At 35.7% G+C, this 14,556-nt stretch overlaps 2 protein-coding genes across 2 annotated transcripts in view; one reads left to right on the top strand and one right to left on the bottom strand.

The window, feature by feature from the left end:
* Positions 1-8,762: 8,762 nt before the first annotated feature.
* LOC144442356 (COP9 signalosome complex subunit 9-like) lies at positions 8,763-12,311 on the bottom strand. The gene is made up of 3 exons (XM_078131677.1): positions 12,157-12,311; positions 11,167-11,239; positions 8,763-9,985 (listed from the first exon to the last, which is right to left on the bottom strand). Exons 1-3 carry the CDS (start codon positions 12,289-12,291, stop codon positions 9,948-9,950), a joined length of 246 nt encoding a protein of 81 aa, XP_077987803.1. The 5' UTR covers positions 12,292-12,311; the 3' UTR covers positions 8,763-9,947.
* Positions 12,312-12,558: 247 nt separating this feature from the next.
* Positions 12,559-14,556, top strand: part of LOC144442329 (lysosome-associated membrane glycoprotein 1-like) — a 31,050-nt gene continuing 29,052 nt past the window's right edge. Inside the window, exon 1 of the mRNA XM_078131640.1 lies at positions 12,559-12,696. Coding sequence (XP_077987766.1) covers positions 12,651-12,696 — 46 coding nt within the window. The 5' untranslated portion in view covers positions 12,559-12,650. The remainder of the gene's footprint in view (positions 12,697-14,556) is intronic.

The following is a 14,556-nucleotide window of genomic DNA, read 5'->3' as shown; positions in this document are numbered from 1 at the left end:
ATTAACATTGTAGGAATTTCCTCAACAATTTTGATACATATAATAAATTACGTGATTGGATTATTTATAAGTTATATGTTCATAGCAGATTTGAGTTGTGTCAATTGCTAGAGATGATTAAGTTTACTTTAAGTAAACAGAATACTGTGAGTACCTTTTGAATTAGACTCTCACAACCTCAGGAATGTCACTAGCAGAATGCGGCCGTTTTGTATGTACCGATATCTACCGCGTACTTCTAATATCCTCGTACTGTACACCCTTATCGACTACATAGGATTAAACATTCAATGACGTGTTAGTGTAACCCTTGGTAACATCGTTGTAACACGGTGGCTTGCAATAACACATCGCTGAATGGTTAGTTCTGTGTGGTCAATAAAGTACATACAAAATGGCCGCATTCTGCTAGCGACGTTCCTGAGACAGAAAGAGAGTCTACTTTCAAATATGCAGGAAAAATTACTTCCCCAAAAATGTACAAACTCAGCTTGTGCCCCTTTAAACTTTAGACCATGTCAGTGGCAATGAATAACCCTTATAGTTGCCACCAATCAGATTAGCCATTTTTGGGGCGTGAAAAATACATGCCAGTCAGAGTCAGGAAATCAAATCTAAGATTGAAATGGAGAGAAGTGGAATTAGAGGCAAGGTCAATAGTTCAATGTAGGATAAAAAACAATTCTTTTAGCTGGGCCTCGGACCCCACCCCCTTCCATAACTAAATTGTCAAAATTTCGAATTTTTTCAGACAGCAATTTAATTTCTAATCAGTATGTAGTAGTATATAGTGCTATTAATACAAAGCCAGTATGTAGAGAGGAAAAAATAGCTCATATATTGACACTTTACTGTACTTTAGTGCCATGCATTTGTTTTATTGAAAATTCTCCCATTTCGCAATTTGACAAGATTTGTTTAGAAAATATTTGTATCTAGGGGTACAAAACAGATTCCATTAAAAGTAAAATTGATTTTGTAGGATGAGAACTGAAATGGCTCAATCCCACTCCAAAGTAAAAGAATTTAGTTTTTTACCGTACATTGAACTATTGAATTTGGCCCTTAGAACCCTTGAGAATTCAATAAGACTTTAGTAACAAAAGTTATTTCCAACAGAATAATTTATTAGTTGTGGTTTTTTTTGTGAAACATAGGTTTGATCATTTGTCATTTTATCGGGAAGTTATAGATGGTTTGTGTATGACCAAGGTATTACAACTAGTAACACTGAAGTAGAACACTTTCTCTATGTGCTACACTCGTTTATAGCATTCATATCAAGTGTAAAAGTTTACAGTTTCAATTGGTTTATTTACAAGCCTAGCATGTGGCCTTTCTAATGTAGTCAATTAGCAAATGAAACAGTATACTTTTACACTTGATATAGATGCTATAAACGATTGTGGTACCTATGCAGAAAATGCTTTACTTTGGTGTTATGGGTTGTATTTTCTCTTAGTATGGAATGAACAATACATGCAGTTTTCCAGTATGGGTGACACAGCTTAATATTCAAATGAGAATATGCAGATATGTGAGATGCATTCTGATTGGTTAATACTAGTATAATGAAAAGCACTTTTTCAATTGTATTGGGTAATACAACAAAAGTGCTCTTTTCTTTCAGTTGTAAATTATCAACTTCCTTGCATTTTATGACTTGAATTTGACTGTTGAATTGTTCAATAACAGCTAGTGTTTGTATATATTGCCTGTAACCTTCTCCATTTTGACAACCTACAAAGCATAATTTGGGTCATTTTCAGTGCAACTAGGTTTATTAAACCAGTTTGATCCAGTTTGATCCCGTCATACCAAATCTCATCTTGCCAACCGTAGAGGTGATCTAGATCACAAACTCAGAAAATGTAGATACCTGTAAGAATAGTATCGAAAAATATTTCCTGTTGCGCAAATTTTAGCCAACATCAACCTTTGAAAATAATAGTTAGGATATAAGAAGACAAAAGTAAGACATTTAAGCAACATAAGTTAATGATAGGATTCAACACAAGCAATGTGGTGAGAAATTTAGATAAGTTAAGATAAGGACAAAGTTAGTAAATAGCGCCCTCTAGAGTTCAATTATAGTATAGGTACTTAATATCCAACAACTTTACAATGACAATATTATGTCAAGTCTAAACTTTGATACAAACTATGCAACAGCTGAAATGTAGTAGTAAGATAGATATTTACTCTTCATATGTGTGTATACATTTATGAGAGAATTGTATAATTGTATCACAAATAGAGGCATTTACATAATTAAAACCCAGTGCATTCATTACCTTGATGACTAGACTTGTGAATTCTTTAAATGCTGAAAAATGAGAAGTTTTAGTAAAACGTGTCATAATCTGACATTTTTTCTTCAAATGTTTGGCTAATACAGTATAAGGTTTGGCAATATTTTGACTAGGAAACTTTATCCATTTTGATAAGGGGTCTGTATTTCCCTCTTACATGTCTAAGTTACGAGACCCCTTATGTCAGTAAGATTTTTTCTAAACTGAGGATGCTAGGGCGTTTTTTAATAATAACATCAAGTTTACCAACAGGTAGGATTTACTCTAAAATGACATTAGAACAACTTCCGTACTGGTTCAGCAAGGCTGTCTATGTCGCTGGATTGGTGACTCTGCTACACTTGTTCACTATCCACAGTGAATGAGAGTAGCAGAGTCACAGATCAGTGACGTAGACAGACTAGTAGTAGTACTGGTTGAATGCAGTAATACATCAACACAAGTGCCTCAGGGGCTTTGCAATAACACGGAGCATCGCAGTAACACGTCAACGAATGATTAGCCCTATGTAGTCGATGAGGATCCACAGTACAAGGATATTCAAGTACAATTATATGGTAGATATCAGTACATACAAAACAACCCTTTTAGGCCAAAAAGGAAAACATGTTTCTGGTCAGGAGAGTTTGTCTAAAATTATAACACAATTTTTTTTTTAATTCTCAACAAACCCATCACTCAATCTACTATTTATGGCAGTTACTGTTCTTTTTATTTAGTATTTTAGAGCAAGTTTGTAGGGCAGATGTCATTTGCTTGTTTATGATTGGCTCTGTAGTTGTCTTCACTGAAGTAGGGAGGGGGTATTTTTTGTGTTTCCCCACAGATCTGCAGACTGCATGGGCTGGACAAACACAAAAAAAAGAGACCGATACGAGGGTATTTAAGTGATGCGTACCCTTACCAGAAACAGTTCTTTTGTTTTTGCCTTAGCAATGCTCCAGAGGACAGTGAGAAAGGCTAACTGATATTCATGAACACAGAGAACTCAGTTGTCTCTAAAAGCTATCATACATGTTCAATTCTGTACATATTGCTATTGACAAGAAAAAAATATAATCTTCTTGGTTTTGCAACTATTTCATGTTTGTACTCGAATTATTTCCAGACAGTCCTCAGCACTTTGGTGATGATACAAACATGAGCAAGAAGAACAAATACATATTGGCTGAATTCAAGCTAGGGTTTATTCAAGCATTTTGGTGAAATGCAAAGTTTTAATCTATTTGTAGCTACCAGCACAGATGGTTCTTCATCATCAGAACAAAGATTATGTGGTCATGTCAAGAAAAAAAATTGCAAGAAAGTTGTAAAATTTACAGTGACTATAGCTTTAAGTTTCTTTTTGACATGTACGCTTTATTAACCAAATCTGCTTTGCATAGTTTAAGTTTGAGGAGATCTTAGTGTATCAGAAAGTGTCTGTGGTAGATCTTACACTTTTAGTCGGTGTCTCTATACTCTGCTAACTTATATCATGTCTTGTCTTGTCTTATCATGTTATAAAAATAAAATTGATATTAAGTTTAAAAAATAGTGTCAATTTTTTTCTTGAAATTTGTATTACAGAAGGCTTCTTTCCTAAGGGTGTGTAATATGCAAGTTTGTGTGGTGGTGGGGGGGGGGGGGTTAGTGATATATCTATCGGCTTTCAGTCATAACAACACAGAAAATGCAGCCTTACTCGAATAACAACACAAAAAACAACCAAAAACGAAGTATGTATTGTACAATTTTGAAAAAGGAGAGAGTTCACAAGATTACAATGATCATAACTTTTGGCTTGAAAGACTGGATTGCAACAGAAAAATCATTGCGAGTTGATCCAGGTTCAGCCAATTGCAAGTGGTGGTTAAGGAATGTCATTCCAGGAAAATACAGCATTTTAATAAACTTTGGGTTCTCTTGAGTAATTTCAAGATTTAACATCACAAATTTCACCCAAATGCCATGAAACACGAAATTTCAACTTGTTTTTACATTCATTGTCCTAGCAGTAGCCCAGCATTGCCTCATGGGAGTTAGCATACATGCACATGTATTCAATGAACAATACATAGTCATGACTTCATCTGCAGGTAATAGGCACTTATGAATAATTGTTGCTTATCTAATAAATATGCATGTCTGCAGCCCCCATGAGGCAACACTGGGCCACTCTTAGGACACTGAATGTGAAACAAATTGTATTTGTGTTTCTTGGTTATGGCAAAAAATTTGTGTTGCAAAAGTGACTCTAGAACCCAAAGTTTAAAAAAATGCCTGAATAGTGTTCCCCTTTAAACAGACATTTGTACTGTCAGAGACTAGTGCCCATATTGATCAATATCTGATTTTAAACTTCAGTTCTTTCAAAAGTAACCCAATTAATGAAAAAAGAAAAATTTCACATGCAGTGAATTAAGAGAGGTCAACAGACTAGACTGCAGAGAGTAACTGAAGAGGGTTTCTTTTCTCTTTGTACTGTTTTTCCAGCCATTCTTGACACAAAGTGAACAAAATGATATGATAATGTACTTATTTTAACCTCAGTATCATAGATATTGATGTTGAGACTTGGAGACCCTAATCTGAGGTAATGAAAAAATGTGATTTTTTCATGCAAATACCAACTCTCAGAGAGAGAGAGAGAGAGAGAGAGAGAGAGAGAGAGAGAGAGAGAGAGAGAGAGAGAGAGAGAGAGAGAGAGAGAGAGAGAGAGAGAGAGAGAGAGAGAGAGAGAGAGAGAGAGAGAGAGAGAGTGTGTGTGTGTGTGTGTGTGTGTGTGTGTGTATGTGTGTGTGTGTATCTGGTGTGTGTATATGTATGTCTATGTATGTATGTATGTATGTATGTATGTATGTATGTATGTATAGTTGTATGGATTAAAGATGTGTCTGTGAGTGTGTGTAAAAAGATGCACGAATCATAAATAATACACAAATTTTCTAAACATGGAATATTCCTTGTTTTTATAAATTTCTGGTTGGGAAGACATTACCGTAATATGATTAACGACAGGTGCCAGTTTACATTTTTTAATGTAAATGTCGGCACTACAGCCTACAAAGTAGTCTCCAACTAAAATGGATAGTTTCATTCTTGTGGAATTTTTTTCTAAATGCAAAATTTTGTCAATATTTTATGACCAATTCCATCTCTATACCTGTATTCCAAATTAAAGTTGATAGGTGCCAAAAAAAGGAAACAAAAAAAAATTTCTTCAAATGGTTTAGGCGGGAAATGAGTGCAGATAGAGGTTTAGTACAGTACTTTCCTCAGAATATCAGATGAGATAAAACACAGGCCATCTGTCAGCTTTTTTGGGTGTAGAATATCTAGAAACATACAGGAACATGACTATATTTTCAAAGATTATACAGAAGACTGAGAATCATGAATTATCTTCCAAAAAAAAGCATTTTATGCATATAATTTTAGTCTCATTTATCATTTCATAAAATTTGAATCCAGTTATAGAAAGATTGTGTGACACTATGATTTTTTTTTCACTAAATGTGTCATTTTCTTAGCCATCGGCAAAAATTGATACCAGTGAATAATTAATACTTTTCTGGTGGTTTCAGTGACTGTAAAATGTATCAATTGGCATGACATCTGGACTGAGTTTACAAAAAAATTAAAACTGAAGGTCAAGGAAACATAATACAGGACATTTTTAACATTGTTTTACACAATTTTGTCAGTATTATTACACCATTGGGAGGGATTTTCATGAAAATTTGATGTTCAAAAAATTTCAGTTTTTCAAATCAAAAATGTATCCGCCATCTTGTTTTTCACCACCACCACCACCACCACCACCACCACCACCACCAACAATGATGATATTCATGTTAAAATAGATTTTATGACTTGATTTTTTGTTTGATGTATTCACCTTTTTAAACTGGCCTTTGGTCTATAAATCAGTCAAAAGGGGTTGTTATTACTGAACCTTTTCCCTAGGCCCTGCCCGTGTCAGTTTGTTTTTTTCACTTATTCAGCAAAATAAACTCAAAATTTCACCTATCAACATTAATTGTTACAGATGGCAAACATGCTACATTTCCTCATAAAAAAAGATGTTACTCAATGTGAGACCTGATAATTTTTTCCATTTTTTGTTGTTGAAAAGTATCTGTCGGGTATTCTTTACTCTCTGGGAAGTGTTCATCATACAGTCTAACTGGATACAATATACTATATGTATGACTATGCTACAGGTGTATAATATCGGATACCATCTGTTGTTTGTTTTCATCTTGGTTCCCCAGTCACAAATAATGGTTTGTCAGAATATACAGGGGCGTGTTCGGTAGTCAAAACGTTTTGTCATTGTCTGGCCAGGGCGCTCTGGCACTGCGCCGAACTGTATTTTGCATGTTGCGCATGAAAAACAAAAGATGGCAGCACATTCAAACAGAAGATTGTCACATTTTGTGTACATTCAGCACTCATCACTGCAAAGACGATGCGCATAGTTAAATCACACCTTTGCAGTACTGTAAGGATGCTAGAATGCCTAAAAAGGCCTGTTATTTATGCATACACTATTTTTACACTAACGAAGTGATCTTTGACCTGTGACCTGACACCAAGTTTATCTTGCATCGCTCAATGTACGTCAAATCGACCGTACCTTTATCCCGACGGGTATTCGTATTTCTAAATACCGTTGCCAATTGTAAATGACCAATTCCATGAACTTTTTTGCAGTGCTGAATCAAAACTAATGTGCACTAATTAATCCTACACAAAAACTTAAGTTCGCCGATGAAGTGAGAATTCGTGGCCGCCATCTTGGCTTTTGGCGAGTCACCTCACTCTTCCGCCTTTCTTCGTCCCAGGTCGCCCGCGAAAAACTATGACAATTAGTCGTTCGGGAACAAAATGTTTTGAAACGTCCACGGGCGCTTTGTCTACCGAACGCGCCCCTGATGTACTAAACATGTCAGGTTCTCTCTGCACTGATATCTAGTGTCCAATGCTCAAATGACAAATCAACTACAGAGTTTAATTTGCATATACAGTCCTTTGTCACATATATTGTATTACAAACTTGTGACCAGTAATATTAATATGCCCCCTACCAGCACTCCATCAAGGCTGGGGAGAACCCTGGATAAAAAAAGTCAGTAGTAAAAGTTTAAAACTGTCAACATTGAAGCATTGCCGAACAGAACCTGTTACAAACAGGGAAAGTAAACAACTGAATTGCATTAATAACTCTTGGCACAGTATGTTGGAAATACAGAGAGACAAGTATTACATTCCATCATTTGATAAGAACAGTTACATGACCTCTTTACATAATAGGTCATGTCCACAAACGAAATTGAAGTTCCACCTGGCATTTCATGTACTATCTCATAAAGAGGCCTTATACCTTTAGCTGTCAAAATGTTGACTCGATGTTTGACATGTACAGGATTAGCAGTCGTCTACCGGAGCTAATATTATAGTGTGTGTAGAGGGTTATAACCAACTCCTTGTCTGAGTTGCTGCTGAAGTCGTATCAGTATTGGATAGTGTAAGACAAAGGGGGTTTAGAAGGTGTGAATTGGGTTGACCTTTGTAGTTCAAGTAAAACCAGTCCAGCAAAGTCAGAAACCATATGCCTGGATATGGAAGTATAGATGGACTAATCCTGCCATCGTGTGAACTTGTCAGGCAGAAGTACAATAGACACAGGTGGAAAGATAAACAACGCGGCTCCGCTTTGTTGTTTATCTTTCCACCTGGTGTCTATTGTATACATAAAGCTGTCTTTATCAAACCATGTAATGTAAATTGTAATACAAGTCTCTGCTGTTCCAACATACTGAGCCAAGTGTTATTACAGTGCTTTTTCCCCAAAGCCAGTCAAAGCCATTAGATGAACTATCAAGATCAGTGAGTTTGATTGCAAGTTTTCATGTTGAGATAAACACCATAAAGATAGTATGTGTGGGCTCTGTATTTAGTTAATCATATAAACAGTAACAGCATATGCATACTACTTTAACAGATTCTACCAACTTTAACTGGCTGTTGACCATGGATTTTGTTTGAACTTCAATAGATTATACCTAATGTAGTAGTTACTGTTTAAATCATTTACTAAATACATGGCGTCTTTCTCAACATGAAACCTTGTGATCAGGCTCACTGATCTTGATAATTCATTTGATAGCTTTGACTCGCTCTGGGGAAAAGCACTGTAATGCAATTCATTTGTTTACTTACCCTGTTTGTAACAGGTTTGGTGGATTCCATTCATCAATGCTTCGATGTCAGCAGTTGTAACTGTTTTACAGCAAGGATACAGAGGGTTCAAACTGTCTGCATTTATCTCATATCTATTCTAAACAAATATTAAACACAAGACCAGTCACTTTCTGTTTTCTATCATTAAAATTCACTTTTATTCAATACAGGCATGAAAGAAGAATATCAGAAATGAACACCCCCCCCCCCCCCCCCCCCCCCCATAGCCGCCATACATAGTATAAACAAACTCTACATTCTGACAAAATGTGCGTTAGTCCAATGGAAGTTACTGCAATGTTCTTAGTCTGGCAATGAAACTATCCATCTCACATGTGCTGTAGTACCAAAGACAACTTTTTTTCTTGTTACATCAATTACACAGACTGTTTTGTTACAGGTGGTAAGTAGGTAAAATTTGCCTGAGATCCCATGTCATTTTACCAGGTTCCCTACCAGTGTTTTTGTTCATGGTGGTAACTAGGTAAATTCTGAGTTCCCCAGTCATTTTACCAGAGTTCCCTATCAGTGTTTTGTTAGGGGTGGGAAATAGTTAAATCTACCTGAGTTCCACTGTCATTTTACTAGGGTTCCCTCCCAGTGTTTTTGTTGAGTCGGTAAAATATGAGTTCCCCAAGCATTTACGAGGGTTCCCTACCAAAATTAAGATAAATGGTACGTAGGGAAATTCATGTAGGTTTTACCAGATTTCCCTTCTCTGTTACCAGGGTTCCCCAACCTTAGCAAAAACACTGATACATGTTAACTAACATTTATATTGTTGAATTTACAATTTATAAAGATGTACAATACAGATGTGAGACTGACAGAGATATTATTAAGATGTATAGACAAGAGAAAAATTCTAGAAAGCAATTCAACTAGTGGATATAGGATGAGATTTTTAACCTTTTTCACTGTCAATTTACAATAACTTAAAAAAAAGTTCTCTTGTTTTTAATGCAAGCAACACATTGTACATACATTTAAAGTCCTCTAGCTGTAACATAAACCCAACCCCACCCTCCCCAAATCTTTTGGTACCACCCTGTCGGACAATACAGAGCATTCTATTTCTGGGCTGAAACAGGGATGATAGATCACAGCACAGCAGTCACAGACACTGTTGTCAGAATACAATTAATGAGAGTTGACAATATCCAGATGATGAAAACGACGTCATAACGCTTTACATACGAGTATACAACAATGCGCATATGACAAAATACCACAACTGTGTTAAATATATAACTGTATACAATGTCTATATACAGATAAACTGCATGTACATAACGTGATATTGACATCAGCTGCTTTTTTAGTTCTTACATGTTATCCATACATTTCAGGTTCAGTCTTGAGTGTGAAAAAAAAAAGTTCTTAAAATTCGGCTGTCATCGTAATATTCTATGTCAAATCTTCATCATCAAACAGGTCTTCAAAGTCTGCAAGGTACAAACAATATTTTTTCAGTTTCTTTGTAAGTTAGTGCTTGTTATGAAGTTTCCATGGCAACAACTTAACAAATATGACCATCATAATTATGATGTAAAGAAAAGACATCTGCAAGTGATCATCACTGGAAAAGGTATCTGGTGCTATTGTCATATTTCATATTTCATATTTCTGTTTTTCAACTAAAAGTCCAAGCAGCTGCGTTTTGTTGTTTTTCATGAAACGATTGTCCGTTGAAAAATACACCAAAATTTTATCAAAACAGGTCAATCATATTAATTTAGTGGAACTGCCTCAGCTCTTATCACTGATGGTACTATGTACACAGCTTGATGTCAGTATGTAAACAGTCCCGACTCAGGTACAGATCAGATCACTTGCTTGTCAACAAATAGTACATTTCTAGGTTGTTGATAGGGTTTGACCGCAAGGTCTGCATGCAGACTTCAACAAATACAACATAAACAAATCATACAAAAACAAAAATTATGCAAAATATCTATCCACAGAGCTCCTGGGGCTTTTTAAGTGATACATAGTTCTTTCTACATCAACAGTTATGATGAGAAGTACAATTGAAACCATTTCACCTGAAATACAGTGTCATCTAACTCAAGAAATCTTACAAACATTGCTAACGTTAAAAATCATTTACAGTGTAATGTTCTACCGAGATAATGGTATTAATTGCAAAGAATATATTGACAATGTTAGGCCTAACAAAAAAATTGTGTGGTTCCGATTACAGTCAATTTTAGAAAAGGAGGGGTAGGTAGATTTTGTATTTTATTTTTTCTATATATTTTTTTTCATACGTGAGTGTCTACATTGTAGTTCAGGTATTTATGTTTCCTGTTGTTTTCCATATGGTCTCTGTGTTATTGGTTTCGCCATCAGATGTACAGCCATTACAGATTGGAAGAACAGTTTTATATTGTCTTTTTAAGATGTCAGTTTTCGCATCCACTATTTCTTGCGAGACTTCACATTTTTTGCGATTTTATTATTCTTTTTTCGAATATGTAAAAACAATTTAGGGTCGACAGTAAAAAAAATAGGTGGGGTCGGATGACTGGAACCAAACAATTTTTTTTGTAAACCTTAGTAAACCTTTTTGGGACAGTGCTCTAAAATGAATTAATGGTAATGCTATTGTACATCAAACACTTACCATTAAAGAAATCACCATGTACAGCTTTTTCGTTTGCAGCTAAATCCATTAGTAGTCCAGCTGAGCCACCGGCCTGCAATATACAATTTTACTAAATATAAACCATTCCTAGGATTTATTTAAACATTTATTAACTTATCATACAACCACACTCTTTTGTCTGTGTCATATAAAATATTTCATAGGGTCAAAATCTGATTCGGTTTTGATTTTTCCTCAATATTTTTAGGTTTTTGATAATAAAATAATGTTTCAATATCAATGTATGTAGTAATGTAACTTAAATGGTATTTCTTGTGATGCTATATAAACCTAGGGTGTAATGATAACAGTATTATGAATACAGCTTTGATTTTGGTTTATACTTACACAACACAACACAACACAACACAACACAACGTTTCCTTTATCAAACCATCAGTTCAAATATTTCGGACCTACAATGTAATATAGTTGCTAAAATTCATGCACCTGCCCTGTCCTATTAAAACTGATGTACAGTCCACCAAATTACAACCATACAATTTCTGAGTATATTAAAGGTGTATAAGACAAAGTCTTTGAACATTATCTCCTTGCAAAAAACTGCTAATCTTGATATTCAAATATCACAATGAACAGTAATAAATAAAATACTAGTATTATGAAAAACGGATTATTACACTTTACAGTTTACTAAACTGTTTAGTGTTTTACACTGAAAAATTACAATCGCTCAACACAGTTACTGCGTCGTTTTCATATTGATTGCTATTAAATAATTCACCATACATTCTCTTTGTTGCACCTTTTTATGTGAACTACATAGATGGCCACTTTTGTGTTTTTACTGATTTTCTGGGAAACTGGCCTTTTTTTCCTCGCGCTAGGCTATGACCCCTACGAGATTAAAATCTTGATAAAGATAACGAACGGTGATAGAGACAAACACATATCTGGCTCAGTGCTCACTTCGATAATGTTTTTGTGCCACTTAACTAACAATCTTACCTCTTCGAGATCGACATATGGACCTCCCCCTTCCGGGAACATTTCGTCTGCAACAACTGACGGTTTCATCTTTTCCAGCAGTCGCTTCTTCGTGGAAAGCAAGCTGCCACTTTCTTCCTCCGTTTTCTTGCGCATGATCCCGACGATCACATGACCTACAATCTTCTTCCGGGTACTATTATTAAGATTTGCACCCCTTCATATTTCGAGAAACTTAATGATGGAAGATTTTTATCAGTGTTACTTTATCTCTACAATGAAGGGCAACAGAAATATTTAAAAATTAAATTAAATTACATGACTGCAATAAGATAAATCATACCACATTCAGGTAAAAATTGATGAAATGAATTTAGTATTATTGGGGAGGCACACGATTAGTTGTAACAGCCATACGCTGAGGTCATCACTAGATCCCGTGACTCGTCCATCGTCGGCTTATTGCGCGAATATCCCAACTTCGGTAGTGGTTATCGAATTTATATATTGAAAAAATGAAGTTGTTCGTTAGCTTGGCGTGTTTTGTGTCCGCTTTTCTAGGTAAGTATAAATCGTTTCACTATAAATCAATCATAGTTTGGAATAATTTTCAATAACACGTTGCAACGTGTCTGTCCCATTGCCATCGAAGAAACCAAGGTAGCCACACAGTTTCACACAACCCTTTCACGACATGCGTGTTGGTCCCGTGCGTGTGTCTTTCGTTTTAATTCCTGTGTATTATTTGACGATCTTTTATACAATCGCCATGAACTAGCCTTATCTTATCCTGATATATATCATGTTGTGACAATAAATCGTGATTGGTACATGGTAGGTGGTGACTTGCAAAATGTTCGTGAAAATATGCATGACCAGTGTGGCGAACCTGCTGGGTTAGCCTTGCTTCAGACCAGCGAACTTTTCGTGACCCGAATGTCTCTTTTTGACTCATTAGGTTACCCAGTAAAAAGACTGCCTGAAAGGTGTTTAAGTTTAACAAAGACATAAACTTGCTGTCGAAATGTTGACTGATATTTACTACCGTATTTATTGACAATGGAGAATCCATGATAAAATCCCTCGTGATCACGAAACATGACAGGGGGAGTTACCCAATGCATTGAAATACACGACATAGGCGCTGGCAAGACTGAAGTCCACCTTTCTGTCGCGCTCTAGCCATATCAAACAATGGCCTCTTGTTATCTCGTAGTATCTCTGGGCGCTCTTTTGTTGTTTGTCAGACGGTTTACTTTGTGTCTCTTAAAATCTCAGCCATCCTGAAATATATAATACCGGTATTGATTGACTGGGTTGGTGGAAAGAATGGTCATGACCTTCAAGCATGTCCTTACTAGGGGTCACCGTCACATAATTAATTATGTAAATCGACCTGTTTCTATTGTTGTATAGCGAATGTCTGAGATGTTTTGTGTACTAAAAGTTACATGGGGTCATTGACTAGCTGGATTCAAATAGGCCCCTGTGATAGAATCACTGTTCAGGTTACAACGTTCACAAATTTGCATGGTACTATTATAATTAAGTAACTATTTGTCATCGAGACACCCACTTTTGCTTTTCATAGCACCAGATATTGTAGGTGGTCAACTCCATGAACTTTGACCACCCAAGCCTTGTGTAAGTTATTTGGCAAGCCTACTTGCTGGGTTAGATTTTACCTAATAGGAATGCTAATCAGGTAGAGTAAAAATTTCAAGTGTTGGCATGTAGGCACTTTGAATCTCTTAGCATTTTATCACATTTTTAGGGTGTGCGTGCTCTTCAACTGCCTAGAAAAGATATTTGTGCCAAAAGGGTAAAAATGTTGGTTGCCATGGCACTGATTGAATATATGTGAAAACGATGAGCAGCTTTGTTAGGTATATTTATCAACTATAATATATGTAAAATCATAAACTTAAACTATAGAGAAAATCAAGGACACTGACAAACTTGTAACACTCGAACAGAAAAGTCTGTGGGTGTATGGACTATTTTATTCTGTTGCTGTAAGTGTAAACAGCCTGAAAATGTCTATGCCGGAGATCGTATGAAACTCAGAGTTGTGCTGTCCACCATAAAGAACAATGTGCCCTCCAATAATATTGAACATTGTGAGTCAAAATGATAAAAACTGGCATTTCTTGCGAGTCACCACATAGTAAAAGATAAGGGAACACCAAATTTTGGTGATGCAGTCACAAGAAATTGTGTGCAACAGTGGCGTGGGCGCGTCAAATTTCTTATAGAGATAAAGAAATAAAGATAAAATTAAGATAAAGCTGATCAAGGAATATATTTTTGTAGTCTATTAGAATAATGGAACATTTGCATAACAAAAGAAATTATGTAAATGTATGTGTATTTTTTCAAGAGTAAACTACACAACTCCACAGCAACCTTGGGAGAACCTGA

Source organism: Glandiceps talaboti, chromosome 11, assembly GCF_964340395.1.
Source record: "Glandiceps talaboti chromosome 11, keGlaTala1.1, whole genome shotgun sequence".
In the NCBI taxonomy this organism is placed as follows: Eukaryota; Metazoa; Hemichordata; class Enteropneusta; family Spengelidae; genus Glandiceps; species Glandiceps talaboti.
Note: the sequence above shows the minus strand (reverse complement) of the source record. Positions and strands in the feature narration are given on the sequence as shown.

What these genes read in the sequence shown, in the direction of transcription:
- LOC144442356 (XM_078131677.1), bottom strand. Translation starts at nt 12,291, where the DNA reads ATGCGCAAGAAAACGGAGGAAGAAAGTGGCAGCTTGCTTTCCACGAAG. An exon ending in CATATGTCGATCTCGAAGAG is followed by an intron (nt 11,240 to 12,156) that starts GTAAGATTGTTA and finishes TGTATATTGCAG; the next exon opens with GCCGGTGGCTCAGCTGGACT. An exon ending in ACATGGTGATTTCTTTAATG is followed by an intron (nt 9,986 to 11,166) that starts GTAAGTGTTTGA and finishes TGTACCTTGCAG; the next exon opens with ACTTTGAAGACCTGTTTGAT.